Genomic DNA, 15,718 nt, shown 5'->3' with positions numbered 1-15,718 from the left:
TTCTTTAAAGTATACGCTTTCTACCTGGATTTATGTTTATTATTTAAATTTGGATGAATGTTTATTATTTTAAATTGATTTGATTTTAATTTTTTTTTTTTTTCAGGCGTTCACTGCTTATTTTGATATTTTCTTTGAGAAGAGCTGTGATAGAAAGGTATCACAAGGGTCGATTTTGCGTTACGTTGTTTTAAATAAACCGTGAAAAAGTGGTTGCATGAAAAATAAATCGATGTGATAGTAGAATTCTCTTTGTCTATGTATTTATCTACCACCCAGTTGTCACTGACGGCAAGCAACGTAAGGCTTTTTCTAAGTGCCGTCACGATTGAAATTATCTGAAGTTGATCATATTGTATTTCAGGTCAACTTCAGCACCAGTCCCTCAAACTCTCCAACACACTGGAAACAAACCGTGTTCTACCTTGAGAAGCCAATCAACGTCACCCAAGGTAACAAAAAAGACGTTTATTTCTATTTTATGTTTTCTTCTACAGCGAGTTGTGTTCAAATTACAGGGAAAATTATGTATAATCTTATGGTTTGTTGTATAAAATTTTAACGTACATACTGATTCTAAATGCTTGAATTTATCTTTTTGTGTAGTAAATGTATTTTATTATCTCAAGAAATGAAACTGTTCTAGTTAAATTATATTTATTATCTCGTATGTTAATGGTCTAATTGATCAAGAATATTGATACGCCGGCACTAACTCGTGTAAATTGGTTTATAGTTAGAGTGAATTTAGTGTCTAGGTAAATATGTTGTGCTCGTACTTTCTACCGTTTTACAGATTATTATAGGCGTCAACATCAGGTGCGGGGTTCCGAAAGTGGTTATTAAAAAAAGTTCCGTTGCGTAAATATTTTTGAATGGTCTGTCCATCTTAAAAATTGGACTTAAAGTTTCAAGTTTTTTTACTTAATCTTTGCCATTCTATTTTAATTATTCTCGTTTATTGCTCTACTTCTATTTACTTATGCCTTTGTATGCACATCCTTCTAATCTGTATCCTTAATTTGAAAACAGTTTGGCTAAAATTGATTTTAACTGGCGATTTTGCTAAATATCAATTTAACGAAATGATCATGGCTTGCAAGTCACGAATGCCGCGACTACGGCTCGTAGGTTGAAAGCAATCCTATATTCTTTGGTTTTGCCGTACATCGCTCTGTGATTGGTCAAGAAAGCACACGCCACTTTTCCGGCCAATCGGATGCTAAACTAAAATCTCGATGATTGATGGTAGGCCTCGTACTGTATAAAGTGACGTTTACCTTGACTTGACAAAGAGAAAACAGTCCATTTTTCTTTCACAGGTCAAGCCCTTGAGGGTTTTCTGTCTTGCACCAAAAGTGTGAAAGATCCGCGGTCTTTGGACATCATCATAGAAGTGTCAGACGTGAAAACACAGAAGCAGTTGTGCTGTCAGTCTTATCTCCTTCAATAATAAAATTCAAATGGTTTGTCATTTAAAACTACGTGTTGATATAATTTTTATCATGCAATGCAAGTTGTTAGCGTAATCATGATAATTGCAGAACTACCCATTTCTCATGCAGGAACATTACTATGCTTGGTATGATTGACGAATTTTCGGGCCCAGCCTGACAATTGCTTCCAACAAGGTTGCTTATCGCTTGGGATTTCACTTTTTCGTTTCCAAATGACGGATGTATTCAGTTCCTTTGCACAAAGCCCGCAGGTGCTATTCTTGGTTCACAAACTTTTCGTTGATTACACTTTAGCCGGCTTTCAGCTGTACAAAATAGGAGGTATTGGACAAGCGACTTTTTTACATATCTACAACTGAGTTTTAGTGCACCTCACTTTTCAGTGTTCGATATTTTTTCCACACTAGATTATTTCTAGAACCACTGTCATCGAATTTGTACTCGTCATTTCCTTCGTCGTCGCCTCCGTTCCTCTCCTTGCCTTTAGATGTCTTTTCTTTGAATTTTACACTATTTTTCTTCACAAAGGAATTTTTCGAAGATTTTTTCACTGTTTCGGACTCATCCTTCCAGTTTGCTTTAACTTTAAACTGGCCATTCCACTTGGCCTCCACGTGTAATACTTTGTGTGGAATACCTGGATACTTCAAAAGTATTAATGGATGTGTAATCTTTTTCTTGGCAATCTTGATTGCTTGTTCGAGAAGCGTATTATTTGACTGTTTTACTCCTGTTCCGTGTGAACTATTTATTACTTTTTCAACAGTTGTGTCACCAAGTTTTGCTCCTGTTTTCTCTATGTTCTTCGTCTCAACGGTGTTGTTTTTTGATATGTCGTTTACGTCAAAGACTTCGTCGATATCCTGTGTGGGTTCTCTATCACTTGTTGACGAAACTTCTTCTGTTGCAATGTGAACTTCACTCTGGTTTGTTCCATTTTGAACCGAATCCTCCTCTAGAACGTGTACTTTTTCTTGGTTACTAGAGACATTCGCTGCAGCTGTGTGTGCAATTTTTCTGTGATTTGCATTCTTTCGTAGGGAGTCGTTTTTTGTCTTGAGAGGTTTCTTTTTCTTGTTGTGACTTTCTGTTATGATGAAATTCACGAATGTTCGTTTGTTAGATTGTACATCTGATTTTGAATCATCATGAGGCTGATTTTGTGTACTTTCTTCTAGTTGACTGTGTAAGAGGGAAGATTGCTTCGTTTTGTGTTTCAATTTGTGTTTTCTTCTTTTGTCGGCAATAGGAATAAATGAAGGTAAGCGATGTGTTTTATTTCCATCTGTGGTTTGAACGGAAGAAATCCTTTGTGTTGAGTATCTTAGAGACTCTTCTGTGTCACTGCCTATTTTATTGTTTGCCACGGGCAACTGATCCTCATTTGTTTCTAAATCACCTTGGACGTCTTTGTCTCCAGTTTCTGACACCGACGATGATACTTTCGGGTCTTTTCCTTTGGATAAAATTTGTTTTGAAGTGTTTTTCGGTAGTGCCTTTGCTGCGTCGCCGTTTTTATCGAACTGTAAAGGTTGAGCATCGTCCTCCAGTACAGCATCCTCATGTTTGTTCCTCACTTTTGACGAAGATCTATAATTCCCCTTGTTACTCCAATTCTTGAAGTTAGGGCTCTTCACATGCACTCTTTTAAACCCCGCATCTTTATTACCTGCCAGTTTGCTCGCCAAGTGCACCTCTAAACTTTTTTCGGCAGACAAGGGCTTCATGTCGCTCAGTCTAGTTTTGTTCCGGTCATGAGCAATAATTTGGTTGGCAATTTTTTTGACAATATCTGGAGTCATGTCCTCAAGCACTTTCCTCAGCTCCTGGTAGCTAAGAGTGGGTTTCACCTTCGCTACGTTATGAACAGGCTTCAACTTAAGTGGTTGTGGCTGTTGCCATCGCGATAACATTTGAAGCATCTTTGTCAACTTTGCATAATCCTGCATCGGTAGTGGCTTTCCTTTACTTTCGTCTTCTTTTTGTTTTGATTGTGTTATTTTCTTGGGCTTGATCTTTAAAGTTTTATCTTTGACCTTAGTAGCTTTAGGCTTGGCTTTTGGCAAACGCAGCTTGTGAAAAGGTGAAGGCTTCATCGGCACAAGAGGTCTTGGCTTGTGTTTAGATTGGTTTTCTGTATAGGAGCTTAGAGGCGTGTTTTTGGTGTAGGTGATCTGTTGAGTCCTTAGATCTACTGCAGAAAAAGAAAAAAACAACTTGTCAAGTTTTGAGGTGATTTTCCCTTCTTGCTTTCGTCGCTTCGTAGTAGTTGAAACACTTTGTGCCAAACACCTTCCCTTTCACAAGCACTAATTTCTCCTCGTTCGTTCGAATACCTGTAACTAAGATTATACGAGACAAAGTAGAACTACTACTCAAACCTCTTTAACAAGGACACAATTCAGACTGATACAAAGTGTCAGACCTAAGAAGAATTGAAGGAACACCTAGACTTAGGGCTACTTCAGTTTCTCGTAAAAAGGCAAACGACAAAAATTGAACCTTTCCTGACAGTCTATCAGTCGTTTCTTCAATGGTATGAAAATATTTACATTTGTTTCAAAGAAATTGTTTTAAATTTTTATTTGGAATTCTGTCTGATTATTAGGAAAAAAAAAAAGGTCTATTTGACATAATTTCTTTCGCCCGCGCTTTGTGAAATGATTTACTGTTTAAAAATGAGTAATGTTTCAAAAATTGGAATGTCAGGGAATGACTGCAGGTCTTGGTTGCAGAGGTGTTTGTTTCTGTGTTAAACTGCTAACAGATAGGGAGGGTGACCCTAACAAGAGTTTCGTTTGAATCTCTTGGTGAACAGCGACTCACCAGATGGTGTTGTATTTGGAATGGCCTGACCGACGCCTGAAATAAAGAGAATCATGAAAACTATAAGTCGAGAAGAGACGAGCACCCGAGAAGCATGTATTACAAGCGGCGTCAAAACATTTACCATCATACTGATCCTATAGTTTTGAGTTTTAAGCGACTACTTGTCTGCCTTTAAGTACACACCAAGTGAAGGAGATCAAGAGTGAAGGATTTTTTTTCTTTTTTTCTTATTTTCATAAAAGAGTTGTGGATGATTAAAAAAAACTTGTTATTTTACCTGTGTAGTATAGAGAGTTCATCATGACTCCACCGCATATTTCCTGGTAGTTTCCAGTACAACGCATCGAGCATTGCTTATCGTTGAGCCTCCCGTACTTGCTGTACGTCGAGCCGCAGAAGCATTGCGTCGAGGACTGGAGACCAGCGATGGAAAATCCAGTTTCTCCACACTTAGAGACGCAGCCTTCTACAGTCAGCGGTTTGACAGGAACTTCCGTGGGTAGATCACGTGACTCGGAATCTTGATAACAACCCAGGAATCGAGGAGCAGCCAACGCTAAGTAAACAACAACAACAACAACAAAAGCTAAACAGTATGTCTTTAGGAATAAGACTTGAAGACTAAAGTACAGTCGTATCATACGGTAATAAATTTTAGAATAATAAAAAAGTGAATTCTACTTCAGTTCGTAAATCTTTGCCTCATTATGGAGTATTGATATAAATGAAGACATGCAACATCTTTCTGACTAATTGGATTTTAAAGGAACTGTTATGGTTGTCATGCGTTTTTTTTTAGTCGATCTAGCACTATATTAAAGGGAAATTCGTGACGGTTGAAATACAAATTGAGTAGATAAACTTTAGATAAAGGGGCTAAGTTTATGAAGAAGCTGTGATACTACGTCGGCGAGGGAGTATAGCAAGATAATTTGGTTTTATCAACGGAGTCGATGATGTAAATTGGCCACCATGAGAAGTTTTTCTAAACTGACGTTTCAGAGCGAGTGACGAAGCGCTAACGATCGAAATGTCAGCTTAGAAACTCCTTACGGTAGCCAATTTATTTTATCAACGCAGTTGATAAAACCAAATTTACTAGATAAACTTTTAGTTGAAAAATGAAAAATTCCGTTTTTATTGAACAGATGCTCAGTCATAGTCACCACACATACACTCTTATGTGAACGTACGGCTGCTGTCAAGCTTTCCATGTTTTCATTCGTACCTAACTTAGATGTTCCAGTGATTTCTTTGAATAGTTTCCAACTGACTTTTTTGAGCATACCTTTGTGGAAAGAAATCATGCAGTTCTTTTCAACATGCAACATGCAACATGCAGTTGGGTAAGATGCGTTAATTGTTGTTTTTTCTTTCACCTATTTTATTGTTCAGTCGTCCACTAGCTTGTTAAAGGTTATTAACACTACTTAGTGACGTCGTCTAGAAGTGGTTAATTTTGCAGTGTAGAAAGCTGTCGACGTATATGTAGTTAGCATTCAAAACCACTTGAGTTAGGCTCGTTCACATACAAACAATCTTTTCTCGAAGAAATTCCCAACTACAACTATTGCTTGACAAACTTCGGCGATGATCTCACGTATTTTATATCACTGACGTTTTGGTTTCTTTTATAAGCACATTCTCCAATCGATATTGTCTTAGGGAATCTTCATCTCTCCTTCCGTTCATTTGCACTTCACCCTTGTCAAATTTCTTACCCATCAATTTTGCGTGTTCCTGTGGCGAGGGTCTGTGTGCGGGTCTCTTTTGATACGTTTTCTGATAACCTGCAAGGAGAGGACTCTACTATAAACTGAAACGCCTGTCGTGAACAAGATATCTACCTGGTTAGGGAAAGAAGCTTCAGACAACCTCATCTTTGTTTCGTAGCATGTGAGCATGCTCCTTTTTGGAGCTTTCAATAACTGAAGTTTTCTCATATCGAGTATGCAAATTTGGTCCTATTTGGTGCCTAAAGATGGTTCAAAATAATGTTACTTTATTTAAAGCACCAATTCTTAGATGGGTGGATACCATCACGCCTTTTTCGTTCCTTTCCCTGAAATGTAACCTTCACTGTCACTTCTATCGAAAGGATGCCTATACCCTTTTCCTTCATATGAAATTAGAAATAATTACAGAAGACAGTTCTTACTGCTGTATGGTCTGTTCGTGGCTCCCTTTTGAACGTTGTAGTCGCTATACTTGTAGCTGTTGTAGTTGTAAGGCCAGCGGTATGCTTGACCTTGGTAAGCACCGTATACTTTTGCCTGGTTATTTGCAACTAACCAACAGTTACAAAATGAAAGAACAAATTTAAACGTCCATGAAAAACAAACTGGAAAATTTAGATTACGAATATTTTTGCTTTTTGCGGCGAAGTCCGTCGCGCGAGTCAAAAAAAAAAACAGCGTCAAAAACTGATGTTATCGCGACGCGCGGAATTCCCAGAACTCCTAGCGGCGCAGTAACGTCATTTTTTTTCGCTGATTTTTGCTTTGACTTGCGCGATGGACTTCGCCGAAAAGGAAGGACTGCTCGTAGTCAACAGAAAATGAGAGTAAATGATGAAACCGTGATTAGGCATTGATATACAGATCGAACTAGATGGATAAACAAGCGAATAGATTATGTGTGGAAAAAAAACCTACCTTCTGCTTGGTAACTATATGCCGAAGAGGGCTGTTGAAAATGATTGGCGTTATAATTTGTCGTATCTGAAAGAAGATAGAAGTCTCTTTTGACCTGAGATACTCTTCAATGTGTCACCTTGAACATGTTGAAATATACTTACATGGTTTCGCCCCATAATACTGTTGATATCCTTGATAACCACTCGGTGGGTAGAATAGTTTACCTGCGGAAAAAAAAAATACACAGAGAGAATTTCATATAAGTGAAAGAATCACATCGTAGAAGAGGGGCAAATGAAAGGTTTTAAATTACTATTTGAAATTATAGAATTCGACTGAAGAGGTTAAAAGGAGCTAAGGAGCCTCTATCTGTGAAAGAAGTTACTAATTACTGTAGCATAGTAGAAAAGTACCGGAAGTAATTGTTCATTGCTCCATTAGACATGAAGTTAGTTGGTTGTAAATACTTCAGTTTCAGGCCGCCTCCCCCTTCCTTTCTTCCCCCCCCCTCCCCCGGCTTAAAAACCAGTTTTCACCAACAAACATCTAGCTCTAGGGGAGAGAGTGTCGAGAACACTCCGTATGGACCCAAGTCAGGGGCAGTATACCGGACGTCTCAATCAAAACTTTGACGCGTTTAACCATTCAACTACTGAGTCTCTTCCCCCTCCCCCTCCCCCCCCCCCTTGGTTCTAAGGTCCCGAAGAGAACTTTGTTTTCAGGCATGCGGGTAAATGATCGAGCACCTCGGGATTGAGTGACTACCAGGTTGTAGGTTGGTACAGAAAAGAGTTTAATTACGCGAAATTGAAAATTTGGAAACTCTTAATTTTGGCATAAGTATGTACAGGACCTCTCACATTGTCAAAGAAGGCTGCAATTAAGATACGTTTTCGAACCTTGGTATGACGAGGGATAATTTCTCCACCCGCTCACTAGCTGCATTCCTAGGGAAAGAAAATTTACTTTTATTGTGTACCAACTGATAACTTAAAAACGGTCAATATAGATAACAAGATATCACAAGGTATAACTTATGTAATTCCCCTCAGTCAACTCGTACCTTTGTACGGATACGATTGGTACCAGGCCGCACCGCGCGTTGATCCAGGCATGTTTCGGGGAGGGTATCTTGAACGAGCTATGATCAAGAGAGTAACATTTACGATATGTATAATGGCCTTTAAGCGCTGTTCTAAGTCACCACCTGACTGTGGAAAATCAACTTTTGTGAGAACTGAGCGAAGATATTCAGTTCGGAACTAATTAATGTAACACGTCTTAATTTGACACTAAATGAGAAAAAAATACTTTCCATTAATTGAAATATTCGGGAAAAGAGGTGACAAATGAGGGAATTAATGCAATTTACTTAAAGAGTACAAGACACGGGGCCAAATTGAAAGTTTTAACCTGTTGCTAAGAGATTCATTAAAATCTATTTTACCGTGCATAAGTAGTTGCCAAGGAATTGGATGATTTGATGGAATGAAATGCTTCTGTATCCCTGTACGAAAAAATAAGTTATGGAATCAGTATAGAAAATTGAAATCAACACGACAAAATGAATTGGTTGTTTTTCATCCAAACCTGAATCATATTACAAACAGGTCGAGGTGAATAGCTCATTAAATGGAACACGAGATGTGTTTGGCTTTTGATTCCGTTGAATCCATTAATCAAGAATGAATTTTAATTCAGGGCTTTTCTTGCCCAATCAGATGAAAGGAAAAAACCCTTGGGAACTATATTATGGGAACTCAAGGCAAAACCAAGCAAACTACGGAAAGTGTGAGAAAACTCGGGCGACTAAGTTGTGATGGTTTTTGACCAATCACAGAGCGGATTAAAGCAAACCCATGCAATTCCGTATTCTGTCACTCATTTGAAAATTGCGCTAATGATCGATGAAGTATAATGATGAGGTATAAAACTACAAGCCGCATATATATGTTATGCAAAGTCAAAAATAATTTTTCATGAATTGTTGCAGCATCCCCCGAATTAAATGTTTACTTTCATACCAGGAAATCCTCCAGCAGGCGGAGAGTCCACAATTCCTAAAATGAAAATGTAAAAGAAAAAAATGATTGTTGAAATCGTAGCACAATTTATTTCGAATATAAAAACTTTAAGTTGAGAAACTGAAGTTCTATGAAAGCACATAGGTTGTCTGAGCTAATCTAGGCTGGCCATACCTTCATTATTAAATACAAGACAGTCAAAATAAATGATGGAATGAACCCTGAACCGTGAATCAGAAAAATACTTTCACAGTAACGTCAATAAATGTTCTTTAGAACACGCTTGTGTGAAGAAGATCTATGAAATGACAATTATGTCTATTTTTGCGGGTTTGAATTACTTTACATACATGTAGAAAAATGTTGTTCGTCTTGTCATGAGCATGGGATAAAGAAAAAGTTCTGAGTCCCTATGAGGAATCGAATCTCAGACTTTCGGATTCCGCTATCCGATGCTCTACCACTGCATGAACCACAGAGAATCCGCTCTCCGATGCTCTAGCACTGCATGAGCCACAGAGAATCCGCTCTCCGATGCTCTACCACTGCATGAGCCACAGAGAATCCGCTCTCCGATGCTCTACCACTGCATGAACCACAGAGAATCCGCTCTCCGATGCTCTAGCACTGCATGAGCCACAGAGATTCATATGGTGAGCAAGGCCCATTACGAAGTTCATATTTGAATCCGAAGGTCTGAGGTTCAATTCCTCATGGGGACTCAAAATGTTTCCTTTGTTTCACTCTAGTGACTAGACGAAAAACATATTTCTATATTTCTTTACCGAGCTCAAACCTTACCACCTTTCTCTGAGGCGGATCCAGGGGTGGTTCGGGTGGTTGGGTCGAACCCCCTAAATTTTCCCTCAAAATACTGGAAATCATGTTTCCGAAGACCTAAAATTCAAAATCTCCCGGGGGAGCATGCCCTCGGACAATTCTCCGAACCCCCCCTTGACTAAATCCTGGGTCCGCCCCAGTTTCTTATTCTTTACATTTACATACATGGTATTCAGATAGATCGTGCACACATACAACGCTATATCGTAGATACTGGGACCTATATAACAACTATTACAAAAGTTTCCCTCAGTTTTCTCTGTCTAGAGAGAGAATTCCCTCTGATCAGACAGAACCTGTTTCAGCAAGCCTTCGATGTTCTGTTCTGTATGCTGTTCGGTAGCATCTTTTTTATTTTAGGGAAGGGTTTACTGTAAGCGTATTTTTGCTTTTCTTCTTACCCGTCCAATACTGTGAAAAAGTCATAAATCCACCGCATACTTCAAATGAGTTGTCGTAACAAGGCATATCACATTTTGCATCTGGTACTTGATTTGCCTTCCGGTAAGCATTTCCACAGAAGCACAAATCTGAATTACGCAAAGCTGCAACGCTAAACCCTTGCCACTTGCACGTATCCACGCATGCTCCGATGGTGGCCGGGTGGGTGGGAATGTATACCTCGAGATCCCTGGGGAGATTGTCACGGAAACAGCCCAAGTAGGCGGGTTCATCTGAAAAATAGTTATACGCAATATATGTACTTGTTAATTCTTTCAAAGGTGAGCTTTGTGATTTAAATGTTTTTTTTGGAAGCTGACTATTTTGGGAAGCTTTTTAACTTGAAAAATGTATTTTCGAACATTTCATTCCGTATAATAATAATAATCATCTTTATTGAGGAAACTTTTTCATAACAAATATGGTTTTCAAAAAGGACCTCGAAACTAGATATATATAGTAAAAACAAAAAATCAATAAAATTGTAAAGGGATTAAAAGGATACAAAAAATGCATAAAAAATTTAAAATAAGTATAAAAAATTAAACGTAAGTAGCTATATTAAAAACTTAAAAGCATTACGTTTAAAACTATTGACAATCTTTGAGTCTTTGATCGTCTGACTGAGGGAGTTAAAATCGGAAACGGCATGATATTGTGTTCTTTGCTTCCCCCAATTTCTTTTGACACGTGGTAATCTAAAATTGCCTTTGTTACGTGTATTATGCCTATGAAGTACGTCTTGTCTAATCAAGTCCATATTGTGATTAATTAGTCCATTGATGCATTTGTATACGTGTACACACCTTCTTTGAAATCGCCTTTTCTCTAGAGGCAGCCACTTGAGAACGGCTAATGCCTCAGTGGAGGATGAGTACAATGGTCTAATAAAATAACTTTAGCGGCCTTACTTTTCAAAACTTGCAAACTAGACATAAGGGTAATATTATGTTTATCGCCCCATACTAGATCAGCATATTCAAAAAGGGGCATTACAAGACCTTTATAGAAAAGTAAACGCGCCCTGAAAGGCAATAAATGCTTTATACGCTTGAGAAGCCCAAGCCTCTGATTGATTTTCCCAGTTAGGTGTTCAATATGATCAGTCCATGTGAGATCCGAAGATATATGTATACCGAGGTATTTAAAGCTGCGAACATTACTTATACTATGATCCAAAATTGAAACAGACAAATCTACTTTGCTTTCGCGTTTCCTATTACTACCGATAAGCATGCATTTAGTTTTGTCCAAATTTAAAGTCAGTTTGTGATCATGAAGCCATTTCGCCACACCTAGTGGATCGTTATTTAACTTATCACTCAACTCCTTTGAGGATGTAACATAGCAATAAATCACAGTATCGTCTGCATAAAGTGACGCGTAGCAGGAGTTAAGCACATTTGGCAAGTTATTTATGTAAATCACAAACAACAAAGGCCCTAAAATGCTACCCTGTGGCACCCCATGCGGGACTGGAAGTTCCTCAGATAACTCATTTCCGCATGAGGTGCGCTGTTGTCTACCAGTTAAGTAAGAACGGAACCAGTGAAGAGCTGTTTCAGAAAGGCCGATCTCGGATAGCTTGCATAACATTATTTGATGGTCTACCGTGTCAAATGCCTTGGTTAGATCGATGAACACGGCCCCGCAAAGCTTTCCTTGTTCCATGTTTAAGAGCACCTCATCGGCAAATGAGGTCAAAGCTGTTGTAGTTGAGAGACCCTTCCGGAAACCAAACTGCTTGTTGGACAATAAATTATTGGTAATCAAGTACTGATACAGCTGCAAGTGTACCGCTCTCTCCAAAATCTTACTTAGTGTAGGGAGGATTGAGATGGGGCGGTAGTTGGAAACGTTTAGTCCTGTCACCTGACTTAAACAATGCCGTGATTTTCGCGCATTTCCACAATTTGGGAAATTGAGTAGTGCGAATTGAAAGATTCAAAAGTTTAACAACAGATGGTGCAATAGTGTGAGCTGAGATTTTAAGAAGTCTCGCGCTAATTTTGTCAAGACCAATCGCTTTGTTTGCCTTCAATGACAAGAGCTGCTCAAGCACAAATGATTGATCCAATTCAGTCAAATCGAACTGGAAAAGTGGGTGTTTTGAAATGGAATTTAAATTCAAGACGGAAAGCGGTATTCTATTTGCTAGAATTCGACCAATGGAAGCAAAGAAGCTATTCATTGAAGAAGCAATGGATTGGGATGTTATATGCTGAACACCATCAGAGATGGTGGGCTCCGACGAAGGGCTAACGCTCGAAACGTCAGCTTTTGTAATCGTTACGGTGGCCAATTTACCATTTCAACTTTGTTGATATATCCAAATTATACCGATGCGGTGTTCATTATTAGCAAAGAGCAAGTCGATCATTGTCCGTGAGGTGTCAGTTATGCGCATCGGTTCTTTTATTAACTGAGTGAAGTTGTAGGCCCGCGAAAAGTTAAGAAGTTCTTGTTTATCTCTTTTTGACAATTTAGAACTCGCCATCATGTCTGCGTTAAAATCGCCTAGAATTACCACATCCGATTTTTCTAGATCCACAGATGACATACTCTCATGTAGTGGAGAAAGAAAGTCAGAATCCGGTGCTCTATAAGCGCAGCAGACGTGTGTTGGCTTGCATTTGTCTCTAATCAACTCGAGCCATAGACATTCTTGACCGCCAGTATTAATATCATTCCGCAGGCGAAAAGCCAAACCTTCTCTCACATAGATAGCTACACCACCATATCCCTCTTTAATGCCAGTGCGATCCTGACGAACGCACACGAATCCAGGAAGATTAATTTCTGTGTCGCAAATATTCCCATCCAACTATGTCTCGGATAGAGTTAGAATGTCCACTGTTTTACTGTCGATTCCCTCAAGGCGCAAAGAGTCGGTCTTGTGAACGAGACTTCGAATGTTTAAGTGAGCAATTTTCAGTCCACCAGTGTTCCTTATGTCGTGTAGCGTCTGGTAGCCGGGGTTAGACTTAATATCACCGGCCAGAGCAATTAGAGCTAGGCCGAAACAGGCTCGATGAAAGATCTTAAAAAGCATAACAGCTTTGAGCGAATTACTAAGCTCTTTATCTCCGGACGGATTCCTCTGTTGACGCAAATTACCCGCAATTTCAGTTCTGCAGCTCACTTTTGAGACGAAATACGCATCACTGTCGTTTAGAAAAGTGCTCTTCTGCAGATATAAGGACTTGTAGTTTACAAAAGACACATAAATGCAGAGAAATATACAAATGTTCGCAGAGAGCCTGAGTCTGCATCCGACCGCCATGATGCCATTGACGCACTCCCATTCGATGGCGAACGACAGTTTGGATAGTTGAATACTTTATTTAATTTACAAAATTTCAAACGAGTTAATAGATTTTTTGACTTAACGTGCCTAATGTTATATTTGCTCTGTTCTTCATACTAAGCGTTTTTAATAATCATAATCACTTACTCACCACACAATTTTGATTTATTAAATGCTCGTATTTGATCACGCGAGTGCAGTATCATATCTCCATCCTCGTACAAAATAACATATCGGCCATTCTTGATGTCTCGTATGTAACCAATCTCGAACGCGCGAGACTTGGGCCGATTGACCAGAATCTGACTTCCCCAGGGTAGGTCGTTCTGTTCCGGAATACGATCCACAACTATGTCCACATTATCCCTGGGGTTAAATGCCAGTCGAGCTCCGTTGTCAAACAATACATTCACCCTGTTAGTTATTGATTCAATCTCGCCTTTATAGTAGTTCCCATTCTTCCAGCGGCTGATTACTCTTGATGCTGGCTCCAAGCATTCTGCAAGGATAGAATAGCGTTGTGCTAATAATTTTAGAAATTCTTAGAAACTGGTACAGTTCTTTGCTGCTGTTTATAACATCTATCTATTCTAAGTTATTGCAAATAGATAATCTTGATCAATCGATTTTGACGACTAGTTCTTGGCTGGATTGTTCAAAGCCTGGGTTAAAATAACCCAAGGTTAGCGTAAAATCTGATTTCAGATCTGAAATCTTAAAGAGAAAAATCAAAAGAATTCTTTTCGTCTAGAATTTGATTATCGGATGCTCTAAAAAGGAAAGGAGAAAATTGTCTTGAAAAGGCTTTTGAACAAGGAATAAAAAAAACCAAGGTTCAAATTTAACCTTAGGTTAGCGCCAATCTACCTTCAACAACTGGGCCCAGAACTTACAGTGTGGTAAAAAAATTAGCGGGGTTTTTTTGGCGGATTGGTGATTTTTGATGTTTTGCGGGAACAATATTTCGCCGCCGATGATGGCTGACAAAAGTTTCTGCAAATAAATTTTTGTTCCAGGACCAAATATATTTCAAGTTAAGGAGAGGAATGATTTAAGCTTTTATCCCTGATCGAGTTGCATCACCTTGTACTTATCACTGAAAGAATTTTCATTGAACGCTTTAAAAGGTTCGAGGGCAAATTAAATACTGTCACCCAATGAGACTGTCATTGACCGAGCTAGACCGAAAGAAAAGCCCGTTCCTGACCCCTTCCTACTCTTAGCCTCTGCCTGAGGCTTTCCTTGAACTAAAGGTTTAATTTGTTAGATTTCTTTTTAAGCTGGGAATCATTTCTGCAAAAAAAAAAAAAACAAAAAACAATCCGCTGACTCCAAAATTTTCAAGCCATACGGCGCAAGTGTAATTGTCATCATAAATGGTACCAATAATGCAAACTATTAAATTGTCTCAACAGCCAGTTATACTTCTCGTTCTTCGTTGATTAAACTCTGTCATATTTTCATTGCGATTTTAAATTAAAACAAATCATCATTCAGTCGGCAACTTGAAGTTGAGGTGGAACGGTGTCGATCCGTTTCATCGATGCTGTCTTCAACAAATTGCTTGTTTCGCTTTGGAATTTGTTGTTGACTTTCTCTCTATTTATTTACTATACAAATTCGTGTCATTCAAACGCTAAAAAGTACAAATATGGCAACTTTTAATTCTATTTGGTTTCGACTTTGCAACTGCATGTGGTGCTATCAAGAACAACGGATTTTATGACAACGAAAGAAACTTACCGACCGCTTGTGTTGCACGGACTGTCAGGAAGACAAGCACCAGGAAAACTAAAGCGAGTGTCATAGCATTCTTTAACCAGAGTAGCACGTCGATTGTAAAATTTTACCAATTCGTACCTCAGGAAAAAAATTTTCCTAGTTATCACGTTTATGCGGCTTTCAAAATGCCTAGGTTCCTCCTGATATTTTTCACTGAGGCGTTAATCTCTTATCATGCAATAATGGCCACATCATACGTGTAAAGAATTCTTTCCACAACCCTCTCGCTTCTTGTGAACGAAGTCATCTCCATGACAGATTCAGTTCCTGGCTTAGAATTCGTGCGACGTTTTATGGAGAATTATATTTGAAAGCTCAACTGATGTAAGTCAACATTTACGATTTAAAAGATCATCAGTTGTTCTTTTTGTTCGCCTGAGCTGTAACTCATTAAAATTCTAC

At 38.7% G+C, this 15,718-nt stretch overlaps 2 protein-coding genes across 4 annotated transcripts in view; one reads left to right on the top strand and one right to left on the bottom strand.

Moving 5' to 3' along the window:
• Positions 1-1,481, top strand: part of LOC111324699 (protein arginine N-methyltransferase 3) — an 18,104-nt gene extending 16,623 nt beyond the window's left edge. For both annotated transcript variants that reach the window (XM_022928310.2, XM_022928311.2), the window contains exons 18-20: positions 107-157; positions 365-452; positions 1,323-1,481. In XM_022928310.2, the coding sequence (XP_022784045.2) occupies positions 107-157; positions 365-452; positions 1,323-1,453 (270 nt within the window). In that variant the 3' untranslated portion in view covers positions 1,454-1,481. The remainder of the gene's footprint in view (positions 1-106; positions 158-364; positions 453-1,322) is intronic.
• On the bottom strand, positions 454-15,718 carry LOC111324698 (uncharacterized). 2 transcript variants are annotated; one of them, XM_022928308.2, is made up of 15 exons: positions 15,278-15,718; positions 13,686-14,033; positions 10,188-10,460; positions 8,947-8,982; positions 8,370-8,429; positions 7,986-8,063; positions 7,822-7,869; positions 7,084-7,146; positions 6,941-7,006; positions 6,445-6,573; positions 6,008-6,076; positions 5,515-5,574; positions 4,564-4,842; positions 4,284-4,319; positions 454-3,651 (listed from the first exon to the last, which is right to left on the bottom strand). In XM_022928308.2, the coding sequence occupies exons 1-15, from the start codon at positions 15,339-15,341 to the stop codon at positions 1,820-1,822; spliced, it is 3,441 nt and encodes a 1,146-aa protein (XP_022784043.2). In that variant the 5' UTR covers positions 15,342-15,718; the 3' UTR covers positions 454-1,819. The 2 variants fall into 2 exon arrangements, with proteins under 2 accessions (XP_022784043.2, XP_022784044.2); XM_022928309.2 differs by lacking the exon at positions 5,515-5,574.

Source organism: Stylophora pistillata, chromosome 1 (assembly GCF_964205215.1).
Source record: "Stylophora pistillata chromosome 1, jaStyPist1.2, whole genome shotgun sequence".
Lineage (NCBI taxonomy): Eukaryota > Metazoa > Cnidaria > Anthozoa > Scleractinia > Pocilloporidae > Stylophora > Stylophora pistillata.
Note: the sequence above shows the minus strand (reverse complement) of the source record. Positions and strands in the feature narration are given on the sequence as shown.

Coding starts and splice junctions, on each gene's coding strand:
- LOC111324698 (XM_022928308.2), bottom strand. CDS start 15,341: ATGACACTCGCTTTAGTTTTCCTGGTGCTTGTCTTCCTGACAGTCCGT. Junction 10,461..13,685: donor TAATAAATCAAAATTGTGTG/GTGAGTAAGTGA, acceptor ACTATTTTTCAG/ATGAACCCGCCTACTTGGGC. Junction 8,430..8,946: donor GCCTGCTGGAGGATTTCCTG/GTATGAAAGTAA, acceptor TTTTTCGTACAG/GGATACAGAAGCATTTCATT.